At 46.6% G+C, this 17844-nt stretch overlaps 1 protein-coding gene across 4 annotated transcripts in view; it reads left to right on the forward strand.

Moving 5' to 3' along the window:
• The first annotated feature begins 3938 nt into the window (after positions 1-3938).
• The window catches only part of VPS51 (VPS51 subunit of GARP complex), a 65463-nt gene continuing 51557 nt past the window's right edge, over positions 3939-17844 (forward strand). For 2 of the 4 annotated variants that reach the window (XM_029611262.1, XM_029611261.1), the window contains exons 1-2: positions 3940-4597; positions 15168-15297. In XM_029611262.1, the coding sequence (XP_029467122.1) occupies positions 4397-4597; positions 15168-15297 (331 nt within the window). In that variant the 5' untranslated portion in view covers positions 3940-4396. Of the gene's footprint in view, positions 4598-4648; positions 4788-15167; positions 15298-17844 lie in introns of those variants that run through there. The other 2 variants (XM_029611263.1, XM_029611264.1) reach the window with 2 other exon arrangements.

Raw genomic sequence — 17844 nt, forward strand, 5'->3', positions numbered from 1 at the left:
AGAGAACCGCAAGGAGCCCCGTTGCAAGGCAAAGTCCTGGGCTCCGCGGCAGCCTTACATAGGCCGCGGCATCTGACATCACGGATAGGGCGGAGCCTTCAGTGGCGGGAAATGGCCTTCATAAGCACGGCTTGCGCGCGCGCACGCGCCTAGGGAGAAGGCATCCATGCAGGGCTTCTCAGCGGCGTCCCCCCCGCGGGGATGCCGCAAAGCAAGCCGCAGACTCTCAGAGAAGGGCCGGGATCAAGGAGGTAAGGGCCTAGTCGCGGCTACCTCGACTGGGACCGCAACACTCCAGATATTCAAATCTTTTTTCATTCAATATCTCTGACTTAACTACGTTTTTTTGAATATCTTCCACTTTATGTATTCGTTCTTCATGTTTATCCAATTTATTATTATTAATAGCCATTTCTTTTACTACTTCAGTAACCTTTTGTTGAGTATCAGAGTGAATTTTCGTTAGCTTAATTATAACAGTCTCAAGAGACTTAATAGCAGCCCAAAGAACATCCATGGTAACCTCAGAAGTCCTAGAAGGTATAATTGAATCCGTTATAGACTTATCTTCTTCACCACCCTCTGCAGCAATGTTCTCTGTCCCCTTTCCCAAATTAATAATAACATTTGGCACTGAGGCCGAAAGTCCATTATTCCCTTTGGATGATGTTGGTGGGGTAGGAGTCCTGGGAGCCCCGGGGCTCAACGAGATAGCTTCGGCTGGAGAGACTGACTCTCGCTCCTGGTCTGTCTCCCCAATGGCCCTGTCCTCCGGGTTCATATCTGTTGCAGACGCAAAGAACGTGGAAATCTGGGGTTGGACTAGGCCGGGTACAGGAGACGACGCTATAGCCTCCCTTATACGGGCCTTCCGCTTTGTGTGAGGCATAACAGTATATTAGATATTAACCTTTCTTTGTGTCTCTTTCAATTTCAATGTCTTACTGTTGGAGGCTATGAGGGAGAGATTTTAAAATCTACTTACAATTAAATTGACAATTCTTGATTCATTGAGAGAAGAGAGAACAAAATCGATTTTTCCAGACAAAGCTGCACGCCCCTTTGGCGCGTGCGGCTTCGGCAGCGCGCCGACGTCGGCTACGCACCATAGGGGGGTCCGGTTTAACCTCACCGGCCCCTCCCCCAGATGATGTCAGCGACAGCGATAGGAGCTGGTATTGGTGTTTCCTCAGCTGGAGCACCGGAGCAGGTAATTATCAAGGCAATGTTCCGTCGGGGCAGGATAGGGTCCTCACCCGTCTTTCTCTCTCTCTCACTCGGGCCTCCTATTGGGACCTCTTTATTGGGATGTTGTAACTCCCCTTCGAAGATACCTCCCTCCAAACCATGAGTTGCTGAGCAACTGTCAGCTTTCCCCCAATATTCTAGTTTTAAAGCTGCTCTAAATCCTTTTTAAACATTAGCAGCAGCAGCCTGATTCCACCCTGGTTAAGGTGGAGCCCATCCTTTCGGAATAGGCTTCCCCTGCCCCAAAATGTTGCCCAGTTCCTAACAAAAATGAAAGTCCTTTTTCCTGTACCATTGTCTCATCCATGCATTCAGACTTTTGCCTGCCTCTGGGATCCTGCGTGTGGGATGGGGAGCTTTCTCAACTGCTAGACTCATATTTTGGAACTCCCCTTCCATGGAGATAAGTACAATCTCAGTGCCAAAATTCTTTAGAAAAGCTTTAAAATATTTTTGTTTCAAAAGGCATATTCCTCATGAAAGTATCTGGTATATCACGATACCAGAGTCCTCCGGAGTTTCTGATGCGGTTCTTGTTGATTTAATTCTGTTTTATTTTAATGCATATTTTGCTTTTAATTTTATTATGTATGTTGCTTGTACCCAGCCCTGATGTGGCTAACAAATATTTTAAAATAAAGTCAGAATGCTACCCTGAAGGCTCTGGATTTCAACTTTCTTCCTAAAAGCATGAATTTGGCTTCCAGAACCTCTCTTCCACAGCTTTCTATGTCTTTGGTACCCACATATATCAAAACATCCAGCTCCTCCCCAGCACTGTATAAGATCCTATTTAAATGACGTGTGAGGTCCATCACCTTTGCAAGTTGCCAAGTGATCCTCATGTCCACCAGCCACTCAGTTATCTACATTCCTAATGATCAAATCACCTACTTTGATGACCCTTGCAGACCCATTCTCAATGAAAGAGGATATGGCATCACCTGAAGAGGAGATCCTTGCTACAGGGTCACTTCCAGGTGACCTTGCTCATCCAAGGCATCACAGGGTGTTAGGATTTCAACTGTTATACACAGCCTTATCCTACCTTCATGACACCTCATCACCAACAGAAGCCATCAGTATGCATCATCACTAGTCTTGTCAAGTTTCTCCTCACTAACCTTGCTAAGCCCAAGTCCCAGCCTTATGTAAACTTGTCTTGCCATAGTAGCTTATCTTCTCAAGGTGTCACTTCTGGCTCCATAACCTGACCCTTGTTCTTGCCTTGTCTTGTGGCCTACAAGCCTTCTGCCTTGTTCGTGCCTTGCTTTGTGGACTATGGGCTTTCTGACTTGCGTTGCCTTGTGGCGCTTGGACTTATTTTGTCTTGTATCCTTTGAGACCTTCAGGCCTATTCTGTCTGTTCCAAGCCTTTCTGTCTTTGGGCTTCTGTGTTCTATGTTTCCCTTGTCTGCCCTTTCAGTCTTACCCTGTCTGTTCCAGAGTCCTGCCCCAGTCTACATTGTTGGACTTGTCCTGTCTGTTCCAGTATCCAGTCCTGCCTGTCCAGAGTTCTGTCCTTCCCTTGTCTTGTCTAGTTCCAGGTCTTGTTTAGTATCCAGCCTGCTGTTGTCCATGTCTTGCCTGTGTGGACCATAGTTTCCGCTAAGCTGAGCAAGTGAGCGATTGCTCATACATTTCGGAACCTTGCTCACATTGTCACTCATAAATTTTTCTTTGTGCTATATCCAGAAATGCAACACTAATACTAGCGCTCACACATTGTTGGTTTAAAAAAATTATTGTTCATACGAAGAAAAATTTGCACACACTTAGATACTCCTTGGAGGGAGCATTGGTGTGGACTCACCACTATAAGGTACTACTGCTGGAGAGACCTACTAGCCCTCAGAACCCAAGGGCTCAACCTGTGGGAGAGGGGGCTGATTAGGCAGAAGACAGACTCTTGGCTTGCCTCGAGTCCTTCCTTGCAGTCCCGTGCCACTCCCCAGGTGGGTTGCCCATAGCACAGGGGCTGCCACACTGGAGCTGAGACTTTTTACTATGTTCTTGGAGGTCTCCTCCAGATCTGCCACTCTAGTCTGCAGAGATCAAACTTGTTCTTTGATAGCCAGTTCTTTGCATCAAGTGTACACATGCAACCTCTCACCAACTCATTGATAAGGAGTAAACTTTTATCTCCTTCATTATCTCTGTGTAGTGCAGGCCTTGCACCATTTTGGTGGTTAACCTTTGAACTGCCTTTACCTTACTTTTTGAAGCTATAGTCTCCAGAATGGAACACAAGTTGGAATCTCACCAGAGACCGATAAAAAGGTAATATTACTTTCCTCTTTCTCATAGTAAAACCTCTTTGCTCCTAGGGGAATAAAAAAAGTTAAAATTCCTCATAATTCAAAGTTGTCAAAAATACAATATCACTGACTAATTAATGAAACTACAATAGGGAAAACACTTATTAATCAAAGATGCAGAAATAATATCTTTGTGTAGAATTCCCCTAGCAGAACAGTGTAAGAGGTCATAAGGCTGTCCCTTCCACTCATCTCTTTCCTTTCCCTTGGCCTGACACCCTCCTCCTTAGGGCCCAACTCCATCTGCTCTCCCCATCCCGTGCCCGATTCCCTCTACTCCTCCCATCCCCGAGACCCAACCTCCTCATTCGCTTTCCCACCATCCCTGCCTCTTTTGCCAGGCCCAACCCTTCTGTTCTCTCCCCAATTAAACCTCACCAGACTCATTGCGCCTGTCGTGGGCTAAAGTTACACTTGTGCTGATCGCCACAGCCATTGCTCTGTCCCTCCCGAGTTTATGTTTTTGTCTGCTCATCTTTATTTCGCAAAAGCTAGCTATGGACCAATGTAATTTTTTTTTTTCAATCTAACATTTATTTTCCCGACGCCTGAGGAGCAATTGTATACATATAAAAAAAAAAAAATCAATCCAGCTTTAGTGTCACATCTCCCGCCCAAACCTTCTCCACTATATATATATCAAAACAGCTTTAGGAGGCTGCCTTTGAAAGGACGGCAGATCTTTCTTTAGTCTTTCCAAAGGCAGCTTCTTAAAGCTCAAGTGGAGATTTTTGCGTTCATTTTCCTCCCCCCTCAGCCTGAGCTCGGAGGCATTATGTTTTTTTTTATGTCAAGTGTAACTTTATTGTTCGCGGAAGTGCAGACAGAAGATGGCGGTTTCTCCCTCTGGTAGGGTCGGGCTGCTCCCGGAGCCCCGCGACGAGACGGAGGAGGAAGCCGGGCGAAAGCGGAAGGCGCACGGCATGCTGAAGCTTTACTACGGCCTCCCCGGGAGCGGGGAGGAGAAGGACCCGCTGGATCCCACCGACGTAGACGGCGCGCACTTCAACCCAGAGGTCTTCCTGAACAAGGTAAGGGGAAATGGTCCCGGGACTGGTAATGTCTCTATGCGCAGTGCATGCTGGGATTTATAGTGCCCCGCTGGGCTAGGGAGGTAGAAAGGCCTCCTAACTCTGGAGTCATTTGTATTCAGTGTGGTGTGGAACCTGCATTCTTCAAGAGACTGCGGATCGCCGGCATGCAATCTGGTGTAAAATAATGGTAATAAGTAGAATTATTGTATTTATATTAAAAACAAATGTGTATCTCGTACCACCCCCATCTCTGGGTGGGTGACAACAGTCTAATCATAAAATTACAGTGAAACAAACATTAAAAAAATAAAAATGAACAATGGGTGATATGAACAAAAAAAAACCTATAGCTGGGGGGAAGGCAACTCTCAACCTGAAATGCCACAAAAACTGCTTCACTGAATAAGCATGATGTGTATTTGCAGGCACTCCCTCCATTATGTGCAAATATATTTCATGCATATTTATTGGGGATGCCCTGAAAACCAGACTTGGTTGTCACTCCAGGATTGGAGTTACCTACACCTGGTATAGCTACAGACTACAGCAGCTGGAAATTGGATAGTGACCTCAAAATATCAGCAGAGTTCTTAATTAAACCATGCTAAAATATCAGGCAGTACCAGTTAACTGATAAAAGGAATAAGGTTGGCACAGAGCTTGCAGATATGGCAGTGTAAACTACAGGCCAAAATATCAGTAAAAGGGAAGATCATTAGATAAAGATTGTAAGAAATTAATTGTTGAATGACTGTGTAAATAAGTACACCTTGAGCTGCTTCCTAAAGCAGATCAGGGAGATTTTGTTCTTATCCTCCTCTGGAAGTGCATTCCAGAGGAGAAGGCCAGCAACACCAAGCATATGCTTGCTCATGAGATTAGGTGAGTCTGATGAATTTAGCAGAGATGGTGAACAAGGCAGTGAAGGTCAAAGGAGGGTCAGCTGGGCCTGGCTGCTCTTGGATCTAGTGTAAGGGTCAGGAAAATATGGGTCACAATGGAGATGGAAAAAGAATACATTAAAAAAATATATATGTGGACTCCATTCACTGTCAGATGCAATTATCCAAGCAAGCATTTTTTTGAATTTGGGAATAAGGCATCCAGATAGCATATAAGTTAAGAAGGTTCAGCAGTCACAAATCACGAAGATTAAAGATATGGCTGGGAGGGGGATATATGATCCTAATGGGATCAGAGATAGATTTATCTTTTGAAAAAATTGTCTAAACCTATCAGAGGAGGATATAATTTCATATCTGCAACATGTTGACTTGCCAATGCTTGTCGTACAGCAACAACAAAGATATGGACATATTGGAGTTTTGAGATATTAGAAGTTATTAAAAGTTTGAAGGCCGATAGGGCGCTGGGGATGGATGGGTTCACTGCGCGTTTTCATAAACACTTTGATGAGCTATTGGCTGGCCCCTTGAGAGCTATGCTTAATGCAGGAGGATGGGTTAGCACCCTCCATGAGGTTATTCATCCACCATTGAAGATCTCTAAAAAAAAAATTGTATTTAATAAAGGGGGTAATTTGTCTCATAAATCATTTTTTTATTTGCTATCACCTCAAGATATTTTATATTCCCACGGGTGTGCTTCCTAAAATCCAAAGAAAAGTTTTGAATTTTGTATGGAGGCAGAGGTCTCCCGGGGTTAAAAAAAAGAGGTATTATTGTAGCCCAAGGACTTAGAGGGTTTAGGCTTGCCACATGTTGCAAAATATTATTGACAATGTAGAACAAGAACTTATCTACTATGGGGTTGTAATAGTAACACACTTTTAAATGGTGGCATATAATTTTATCAAGTGATAAACCCTGTGATTAAATCGTTTTGAGCAGGTATTTTGTTACACTTGACAAATCTAAAGTCGTGTCAATATAAGTGAACAATTTATAAACGCTTTGCATTCAAGCCTGGTGCTCACTTATGAGGGTTTTCCTTGATTCATAACTTTTGGCATTTTTCTCATATGTGGTTCTTCAACTTTCAGCAAAATATTATTTGGCATCCCAGTTGAGGACGGTAATAAATGGCAGCATAACATTAGGGTAAAACAATGGGTGCGTATGGAATAGGTATGTCTGGGGGTACCCTGCTTTCATACTGCCCTTGAATAGAAAAAGGATTTAGGTTCCCTGTAGTTACCCAGATCAGTCCAGACTCCTGGGTTTATTCATCCCTGCCAGCAGATGGAGACAGAGAAAAGCCTCGCTAACACTGCTTGATAAGCCCTGGTGCCACCTGCAATAGATCAGTATTTCTCTGTCTCCAGCAGATGGTGGCCTGTGCATAAACCTGCAGTCTTTTTTGCCTTTTTTGCTTGTTTTGGTTTTTTGGGGGAGCTTTTCTCCCAGGGGTTTGGTTCCCTTAGGGAACCATTCCCTGTTCGGTTGAAGTGGACCAGCTGAGGTCCAAATTGTTCCGTGGGGTGTAAATCTGGTGCTCCAGATCCCTCCCCTCACGAAGCCGGTCTAGCGGCTTTCAGCTTCCTTTTCTTCTTCAGGGTTTTTTTCTCTCCTTGTTTGGTGGCTGAACTGAGCTGGACAGCTCCTTTCAGCTTTTAGGAGAGGAACTCACCTGCTATTGTTCTTTTTAGTAAAGTTTAAAAAAAAAGAAAAAGGAACAGAGGTTAAGGATAGCTGAGTAGTAAGGCTCTGGGGCGACCCTCCCCCACCCACGTTGGTCATGCCGGTTTTTGTTTTGTTTTGCTATTATTCTTTAGTTGTTTTTTCTCTTTGTCTTTTGCCTCGGGGGAACATGGTTTGCGGCTCGGCTTGCCGCGCATGTGGTGGAGTCCCGGTGCGTCTTAGTGGGGCCGGCCTGTGTTCGTAGTGCATTTCGGGAGGGGGGAAGGGCCCTTCCTTCTCCCAGGGGTCACAAAACGTCGGTGCTTAGAAAAGCACGCAGCTGCTGCAGTCGGGCCTGTTTTTGATACGGCGGCTGGCTCCGGGCCTGCTGGCTCCCTCATGGTGGGAGCGGCAGCCATTTTGGCCGCGGATTCGCGCGTGCCGCCATGTTTGGAGGTTGATTTCCCTCCGCGGCTCTCCCCGGTCCATCTGAGACACCTAGAGGAGTTGGGGGTCTCCGGAAGGGCTAATAGGCAGGTCCCCTTGCCTCAGGGTCCGGGGGAGAGCAGGTTCCAGCCTTGCCTTCGGGTTCACGCCCCTTCTCCCCTGATTTTATTCTCCTGCTTCATCAAGCCTATCTGGCTCAGCAGGAAGGTCTGGAATGCCCGCAGTTGCCTCTGTCACCTCGGGGTCCTGCATTCAGCCTCCGGGTGCTGTGTCGGGGTCTCATCGGTTGCGAGACTTGGAGGGTCCCGCATTTGCCCAATCCGGCCGGGACGGAGGAGGGCTTAGGGATTCCAGTCCCTCCGGGGGGGGGGGGGGGCAGCAACAATGTCGGCAGCACATGATCAGGGGCCCCAGGACTTGGATCGGGGAGATGACATGGGGACCCCTTCGGTTCCAGAGAGTGATGACCCCAAAATTCTCCGCTTGTTCTGGAGGGAGGAGTTGGAGCCTCTGCTCCCTCAAGTTCTCGAGGAGCTGGGGTTGAAAGCTCCTCAGGAGGTTCCGGAGATGGATAGGGCGGATCCTGGCCTAGATCCGCCCTATCCAGAAAGATAGGGCGGATCAAAGAAAGATATCTATGATAAAGAAAAGCAGAAAGAGATCCTCTTTCTGCTTTTCTTTATCATAGAACTGTACTGCAATTGGTAGAACGTGAGTGGGATTCCCCATACTCTGGTTTAAGAGTGGGTAGAGTGATGTCGAAACTCTACCTCTTGCCGGAGCAAACATTGGAGCTTTTTGCGCTTCCGCAGGTTGATGTAGCAGTTTCCATGGTCACTAAGAAGACCACTATTATGGTTGCGGGAGACGCTGCCCTTAAAGATGTTCAGGATCGGAAGTTGGAGCTTCATCTCAAAAAGATTTTTGAAGGGGCGGTCTTGAGGCTGCAGGACGCCATTTGCTCCAGCTTTATGCAAAGGGCATGTCTGCGCTGGGTTCAGAGTTTTCAGGACGGGCAAATGCATCCAGGGGCTGATGCATCTAACGCAGATCGCATGGATGCGTCGGTCGCATATGTAGCTGATTCTCTCTATGATTTGGTGCGTTTGCTATCTCAGATTATGAGTTCCGCTGTAGCGGCCAGATGTTTGTTGTGGCTCCGTCACTGGTCCACGGATGTATCTTCTAAAGCCCAGTTAGGTTCTTTGCCCTTCAAGGGTCGTCTGTTGTTTGGGGAGCAGATGGAACAGCTGATAAAGCAGTTGAGTGAAATGAAGGTACACAAATTGCCGGATTTTCAGCCAAAGTCGCGTTTTCGGGACAGCAGACTATCTCGTCCTTCTAGAGATCCTGTAAGGTTGCAGTCACAAAAACCTTTTCAATCTCGAGGCTCGAGTTGGGGTCAGTCCTTTCGGGGTGGCCGGAGGCCTTTCAGGGCTCCCACGGGTGGGGGAGCTACTGGGGTCAAGTCCTCCCAATGAAGCGAGGCCGGTTCACTTCATCGTTCCCTATATAGTGGGCCATCTAGCAGGGTTTTACGGGGAGTGGACCATGATTACGCAGGATCAGTGGGTCCTAACTGTGATAAGAGATGGTTACGCATTAGTTTGCACGTCCTATTCGCGAGCTGTTCTTGGTCTCCCCCTGCGGGTTTTCGGCGAAGCGTCATGCAGTTTGGGAGACTTTGCAAGTTGGGGATGGTAATCCCAGTTCCTCTGCACGAATGGGGCAGGGGTCATTACTCCACCTACTTTGTGGTGCCGAAGAAAGAGGGCACATTTCACCCCATTCTGGACCTCAAGTCAGTTACTTGGAGCCGTCTCAGACACTCGACTTTCTCGGGGCTCGTTTCAACATGAGGCAAAGCAAAGTATTTCTTACGGAGGAGAGAATGATCAAGTTGCAGTCACAAATTCGGCACTTATTGGCGTTGAGGGTGCCCCGAGCCTGGGATTTTTTGCAGGCTCTGGGGTTGATGGCCTCAACGCTGGAATTGGTGCCGTGGGCCTTTTCACATATGCGTCTGCTTCATAGGGGTCTGTTGGAGAGGTGGAATCCTCTGTCGCAGGCTTTTCATTTGCTGGACTTGCTGGATGCGTCGGCATGGAGCAGCCTCTTGTGGTGACTACAGTCGTCCAATCTGCAATGTGGTGTCAGTCTCGAAGTTCCGAATTGGGTGGTTCTCACTACTGATGCCAGTCTCTCTGGTTGGGGGTGGTAGTCTGCGAGCGGCAGTCAGCCCAGGGCACTTGGTTGGTGGTAGAAGCCTTGTGGCCTATCAATCGATTGGAGACCATGGCAGTGCAGCTGCACTTCAAACCTTTCTCCCCCTCGTTCAGGGTTGTTCGGTCAGGGTTCTGTGGGACAATGCCACAACGGTTGCTTACATCAATCGTCAGGGTGGCACCAAGAGCCAGGGGGTGGTACTGGAAGCTCAGGAGCTGTTTCAATGGGAGGAGCTGTACTTGGTTCAGTTACCTGCGTCTTATATCATGGGTGTCGACAACGTCCAGGCCGATTTTCTCAGTCATCAGAGCTTAGATCCAAACGAGTGGGAGTTGGCGGAGTCCACGATGCGGCTCATCTGGAAAAGGTGGGGTTGTCCTCACGTTGATTTGATGGCAACTCAGCTCAAATTGAAAGCTCCTTGGTTTTTCAGTCGCAGGAGGGAGTACGGGGCCGAGGGAGTCGACGCTCTGGTAGTGCCTTGGCCTCAGGGAATCTTGCTTTATGTTTTCCCTCTGTGGCCTTTGGTGGGCAAAGTGTTGCGCCAAATAGAGAGGCACCCCGGGAAGGTGATCCTAGTAGCTCCGGAATGGCCGCGTCGACCGTGGTTCGCAGATCTCGTCAATCTAGTGATGGACGGTCCACTGCGCCTCAGTCATCATCCAGATCTTCTCCGTCAAGGGCCCATATTTTCCGACCAGGCAGATCGCTTTTGTCTAGCGGCTTGGCTATTGAAAGACGTCGCTTAAGGCGAAGAGGATATGCAGAGCCAGTGATCGCTACACTTTTGCAGGCTAGGTGGCAGTCTACTTCCCTCTCATATGTTCGGGTTTGGAAAGTGTTTGAGGCTTGGTGTACCGACAGAGGGATACAGGCGGTTCGTGCCTCGATTTCTCAAGTCTTGTCTTTCCTACAAGAGGGTTTAGCTAAAGGCCTTGCCTTTAATTCCCTTAGGTGCAGGGAGTGGCTCTAGCCTGCTTACAAAGGAAGATTGAGGGTTATTCCTTATCTTCTCATCCGGACGTACAGAGGTTTCTTCGGGGAGTTAAGAATTTGCGTCCTCTGGTGCGGAAGATCTGTCCTCCCTGGAACCTTAATCTTGTTCTGCGAGTATTGTGTGACGCTCCATTTGAACCAATTCGGAGAGCGACCCTTAAGAATTTGACTCTCAAGGTTGTGTTCTTGGTGGCAATCTGTTCCGCCAGGAGGATTTCTGAATTGCAGGCCTTGTCATGTAGGGACCCGTTTCTTCAAATATCTGATTCTGGAATCACGTTGTGTACGGTTCCTTCCTTTATCCCAAAGGTGATCTCTGCCTTTCATGTTAATCAGACTATCGAGCTCCCAGCATTTACAAAGTTCTATGTAGCATGCTCGGGAGCTTAAGTTGTTGGATGTCCACAGGGCCTTGCTTCGCTATCTTAAGGTTACTAATGATTTCAGGAGGTCTGATTATCTTTTTGTTCTATGGAGCAGATCCAAGAAGGTTGCCCATGCCTCCAAAGCAACTATTGCCAGGTGGCTTAAAGAGGCTATTGGGTTGGCGTATATTCTCAAGGGCCGTCAAGTTCCTGAGGGTTTGCGGGCCCACTCGACACGGGCTCAGGCTGTTTCATGGGCGGAGGCTCAGTTGGTGTCTCCGCAAGAGATTTGCAGGGCAGCGACTTGAAATCGCTGCATACCTTTGCAAGGCATTACCGATTGGATTTGGGATTTTCTGATTCCCAGTCTTTTGGTGAAGGTGTCTTGCGAGCGGGACTCTCCAGGTCCCACCCTCTCTAGGAAGCTTTGGTACATCCTAGGAGTCTGGACTGATCCAGGTACGTACAGGGAAAAGAAAATTGGTTCTTACCTGTTAATTTTCGTTCCTGTAGTACCAACGGATCAGTCCAGAACCCACCCGGGTTGGAGGGGTAGAGTCTTCCGCTCTGCTATAATCATTTTAGCAAACTTCTGTGCTTTAGTTGTTCATAACATACAAATTTTTTCAAGTTTTTTGACACGTTTTTTATTCAGTTTCTTGCACATAGTGTTTTCAGCTTGGGTACAAATTAATACTGAACTACTGCAGGTGGCACCACGGCTTTTCAAGCAGTGTCAGCGAGGCTTTTCTCTGTCTCCATCTGCTGGCAGGAATGAATAAACCCAGGAGTCTGGACTGATCTGTTGGTACTACAGGAACGAAAATTAGCAGGAAAGAACCGATTTTCTTATCTTGTATCTTGATGGGAGAAGCCTTTTTTTATCTGATTGTGTTGGGGGGGGGGGAATGACAGGGGGTTTGTTTGTTTGTTTTTCAAAATCAGTTGAGTGTACATATTAGAGATGTGCTTAGTTTTTATCTACCGGGTCGGGCTTCGGGTCGGGCGACCTGTGGAAAACTTTGTTTTCCAACGGGTCATGTTTTTATTTCCCCAGCAATTTTCGCTGAAAAAAAAAAAATGGAAAACCCCCCCCCCCCCACCTCAACCCTTCAAATTTACTTAAATACAACCCCCCCACATCCCGATTTTCCCCCTCCCCCCAAGACTTACTTGAAGCCCTGGTGGTCCAGCGGGGTCCCGGGAGCGATCTCTCCCTCTCGGGCCGTCTGCTGCCAGTAAACAAAATGGCGCCGGTGGCCCTTTGCCCTTACCATGTGACAGGGGCTACAGGTGCCATTGGTCGGCCCCTGTCACATGGAAGGAGCAATGGATGGCCTGTGCCATTTTCTAAAATGGCACAGGCCCCGAAGTTTGGGGAAAATCCGTCTCGGGATTCAGGCCCTCCGACCCATGCCGAATTGGACAATTTCTTTGAAATTTTCCAATTCGGCAAAAACGAATGCACATCTCTAGTACATATGTATATTTCAGTATATAATATCTGTGGCTGTATATTATTATGCACTTTGAAATGTGGCTAATAAAAATGTTAATGTAAATTAAAGAAAAGTTTTGCCTTTTTGTTAAACCGAGAAAATGGCAGGTTATTGCTGCAGGTGTTTAGCTACCTATGGAACCTTCATCCTTTTAGCATTTAGCATTTTCCTTTTTTTTTGACCCGATGGTTTCTTCCTGCTTCTTAGGGCCTCCAGCTCCATTGGAACCAGGGATCTTGGATGTGATACCTTGAGCCTTCATTCACGACTACTGGGGTTTTTTTCCCTCCTACTTCTTATCCCTCTCAGCTTAGCTGAATCGTTGCAGCGATAGTTCTTGGTGGGGGCCACAGACCGCAGTTCCCCCTGGAACTTGGCTAACATGGACCCTAAATCCATCCACTAGGTGTCGCTGTTGCGCGCTGACTGGGCCTCCCTCGCACCCAGGAGCTGTGCAGTTTCTATATTTTTGAAGCAGTAGCACTCTATTTTTTTTCTCAAAGTGCTGCATAAAATGGTGATTAAAAACTTTGGGCAGTTTTCAACATGACTTTTGCCCCATATATATGTATATATATATGAGCAGCTCTTTAAATATACAATAGCAATGATTTTTTAAGTATGTTGATTGTACCATATCATTAATTTTGATTTATAGATGTTCAATTTTTTTAAAGCAGCTGGATACTTTCCTTTTTTTCCACATCTTTTTTTGTAATGTTACATGCTGCTTCTTTGTGTCATTAATATGCAATAACAGTCACCTGAAATACTGTTGCTGTGTGTTGTCATTCAGGTGTAGCAATTTAAGACCTCTTTTAATAATTAACTGTTAATGTGTTACTGGTGGTCATTTGTTTTGTTTTTCACACAGGGATGGCAGGTTATTCTGAATCACTGGGGATAAAGCAGAGCTGGGCACACACATAGACCACACAGCTACCACAGTGGCCCTCTGGAAACATAGAAACTTGATGGCAAAAAAAGACCGTCTCCCATCCGTCCAATTAATTTAGCATTATAATTTTCATCACTTCCTTAGAGATCCCCTGGTTTATCCCATGCTTTCTTGATTTCAGATACTGTTTTTGTCGTCTCCACTTCCACTGGGAGGCTGTTCCACACATCCACAATCCTCTCTGTAAAGAAATATTTCCTGAGTCTACCCCCTTTCTCCCTCATCTCATGATCCCTCATTCTAGGGCCTCTTTTCCATTGAAAAAGGTTCACCTCCTGTGCATAGAAACCTTTGGGATATTTGACTGTTTCTATCATATGTCCCCTATCTCGCCTTTCCTCTAGGGTGTACATGTTTAGATCTTTAAGACTATCCCATATGCTTTAGAATGACTAGTTTAGTAGTCACTCTCTGGACCAACTCCCTCCTGTTTATATCCTTTTGAAGGTGCGGTCTCCAGAACTGTACACAGTATTCCAAGTGAGGTCCCAATGACAATATCATCTCCCTTTTTCTTCTGACCCCATTTCTCTCTCTAAGCAACCAAGCATTTTTCTGGCTTTTACCATCGCTTTATCCACCTGTTTTACCACCTTAAGATCATCAGACACAATTACTCCTAGATCCCGCTTTTCCTTTGTGCTTAGAAGAATTTCACCTCCAATACTGTATTTGTCCTTTGGGTTTTTAAATTCTAAATGTATTGCTCTGAATTTTTTAGTAATAAATCTTAGCTGCCAGACCCTAGACCATTCTTGGAGCTACACAAATCCCTCCTCATGTTTTCCACTTCTTCCTGGCTGTCCACCCTGTTACAGATTTTGGTATAATTGGCAAAAAGACCAACGTTTCCCAACAACCTTTCTGTTATATTACTCACAAAAATGTTGAACAGAACCCAGTCCAAGGTTTGATCCCTTAGGCACACCGCTAGTAACAACCCCCTCCTTAGAGAAAACTCCATTTATCATTACCCTTTGTTGCCTCCCAGTCAGGCGCTCTGAGATCCGTACCAAGGAACACCTTAACAGGTCTGATTTTCAGGCTGCCAACAATGAATATGCATGAGATATATTTGCATGCATCAGTCTAGTTCTCATGCACATTCATTCTGGACAGCACAAAAATCCAAGCGTCTAGGGTCCTGAAGACTAGATCAGGAATCTGTGGGACCCCCAACCACCACTACCACCACCATTGGCATTCTGCTTATGGAGAGATGAGAACACTCTAGCACAAATGCACTGAGATTAAATGTTTTGCTTTTTTCTTATGTAGTTTAACAGCCAGGTGTGGCTCAGCAGCGTAGGGCTGAGTCCGTCCCATTCCAGTGTCCATTTGTAATTATAGATCTGGGAGAGAAGTTAGAACTACAAATTTCAGCAATCTATGATCTGGCATCATCTGTTAACCTAACCATCTAGGCAATGAACAGATAAACTACAGGTGGAAAAGTGCCTGGCTCATGTGTCTTGCCCCTCTGCCTCCCTCCTCCAGCTTCGCAAAGAGTGCCCTCTGCCTCAGCTGATGGACTGCGAGGCGGACATGGTGAAGCAGATCCGAGCCCTTGACAGTGACATGCAGACGCTAGTGTACGAAAACTACAACAAATTTATTTCAGCTACAGGTACTGTGCCATCTCTGCCCAACTCTACTCCTGTAGCTAGTTGCTCATACATTTGCAATGAATGTGCATGTTTCAAGGTACTGGAAATAGTTGTGCCAATATGAGTGGATAACCAAGTAATATCCTTCAGCCCATAACAACTACAGGCTTTCGAAGTGTGGATGTTGACACATTCCCATGTAACAAACATCAGAGCCAAGCCTTGTAATCCTCATGCTGACCTGAATACACAAGGATCCCCGAGCAGCACAGGGAAGCTTGTACTGGCACAGGCTGTTTACAAATGCAGCAGCAGTTTGCACAATACCTTCCTCTTGCTCAGTGGGGTGGATGTTGCGAGATCATGAGAGAACATAGGAACTCATTTTGACTTCGTCTGTATGGATCAATTCTGTCAGATAACCTGGACATAGGGACATTCATTTTGAATGTCTTTATTTCTTTCACTAAATATGTATTCTTTTTCCTTTTCCTTCATTTTCTCTTTTATCTCTTTTTTTTTTTTTCTTCCTCTGTTTTTTCAAGAAAGCATTTATTTATTTATTTATTTAAAAGTTTTTATATACCGCACTAGGGGTAGTAGTCTATCCATCTTAGCGGTTCACAAGAATTAAAACATGCACAATAGCATCATACGTAACATAAAGGTCATAGCATACATGAAAATCATTACATAATAATTACCTTGCAACAGTTATTGATGAATGTCACAGATATTGAAATAATCATTCAGGTATTGATGAGTGTCACAGATATTGAAAAAGTCATTCAGTTATATTATATGCACAGGTAAATAGATAAGTTTTTAATGCTCTTTTAAACTCGTTACGGTTAACTGTTAATGGAATGTATTCTGGAATAACCCTGGTAGGCCTAATTTCTCCACATCTTTAAACACTCATTCCCTGTACGTACCCGGATCAGTCCAGACTCCTGAGTTTTGCCTCCCCACCAGCAGATGGAGACAGAGAAGTTTTAACAGACTCCGTCGTATACCCCTGAGGTGCCACCTAGAGTATGTCAGTATTTCTCTGTCTCCAGCAGATAGTGGAAGTGCAAACCCTGTGATTCCCCATGGATGAGGATGATACTGAGGAGCCCGGGTCACTCACCCTTGGGAGGACCATACACAGTGTAAAAAAATAAATAAATAAGGTATTTTTCCTTAAATTTCCCTTTTGAACCTGCTTGACGTTCTCCTTCCTTTTTGCTGACGTGTCGCCGACCGGCCGAGTTTCTGCCAAGCTCCCATTCGATTTTTCTCTTCACTACTTACCTCTTGCATCCTGTTCTAAATTTAGGCTGCTGGTCATGCTGCGTGGTGCAGCCTGTTCTGCTTGCGGCAGCGCGCGCAAGCAACTGTCTAGAGCCGACGTCTGCACGGGGTGCTTGTCGGGAGGAGAAGGATCCTCAGGGGGACAACTGCGCCTGGGAAATCATGCGGCAGCGGCTCTGTCGCGCCGGGAGCCTGGAAGATTTACAGCGCCAGGCCTCAGATCCGTTCCTCAGCGCGGGAACGGAGGCCATTTTAAGGACATTCAGGGAGCAGGAGAAAGCTGTGCTGCAGGGAGTAATCTCCCTACCACCTCTGTCACTGCGGTCTGATGCCCCTGGAGGGACCAATTTGGAGGAGGATAGTGACCATTCCTCAAGGGACGACCCCGGAGAGGACTCAGAGGGGTCTTCTTCCTCGTTTTCCTCCAATTATGTTTTGCACCACAAGGCTTTTAAGGCCAGACGGGCAGCAAAGAGTCAAAGTGCTAAGGTCCCTCGGGAGGCACCCCTGTCATCAGGGGCTGAGAAAAGGTCCTCCTCGGCATGAAAGCGTACTAAGCCGCCAAGCGGGGTAGAAGCCCCTAAGGCTAAACGCCCTCTTCGGTCCATTTCCTGTCCAGCGGGACAGCTTATCTTCAGACCATTCAGATGAAGGGGAACCCCCTCCTCAGGCCCCTGATCAGGGGCCGGATGCGGATCAGGATAATCAGCTCCAGCCTGCTAAGCAAGGGGGCATGCCTGCAGTGGAAGGTGATGACCCCAAGGTGGTCCATTTGTTCAGGAAGGATGAATCAGGACCACTTATACTGGCTATTTTGGAAGAGTTAGGGATTGAGGTCCCTCCAAAAGGATTCACGATTTGAGGCTATGGATCCGGTGATGGTGGGGCTTAGAGGTCCAGCTCAGTCATTTCCTTTTCATATGTCAGTTATGGACCTTTTGTTTAGGGAGTGGGACACTCCTGACCCGGGTTTGAAGGTAAGTCGAGCTATGGACAAATTGTACCCGCTCCCTGAGGATGCGCTGGACCTCCTCAAGGTGCCCAAGGTGGATGCCGCTGTCTCATTGGTGACAAAGAAGACCACCATCCCGGTAACAGGAGCCACTGCCCTGAAGGATTTGCAGGATCGCAAGTTGGAGTTACAACTTAAGAAGATCTTTGAAGTTTCAACGCTAGGAGTCCGGGCCGCCATGTGCAGCAGTTTTGTGCTGTGTGCGTCTTCGCTGGTGCAGGAATTGCAAGCAGCAGCATCCCTTTCCAAGGCCGAGGCA

Source organism: Rhinatrema bivittatum, chromosome 8 (assembly GCF_901001135.1).
Source record: "Rhinatrema bivittatum chromosome 8, aRhiBiv1.1, whole genome shotgun sequence".
NCBI classification, from domain to species: domain Eukaryota; kingdom Metazoa; phylum Chordata; class Amphibia; order Gymnophiona; family Rhinatrematidae; genus Rhinatrema; species Rhinatrema bivittatum.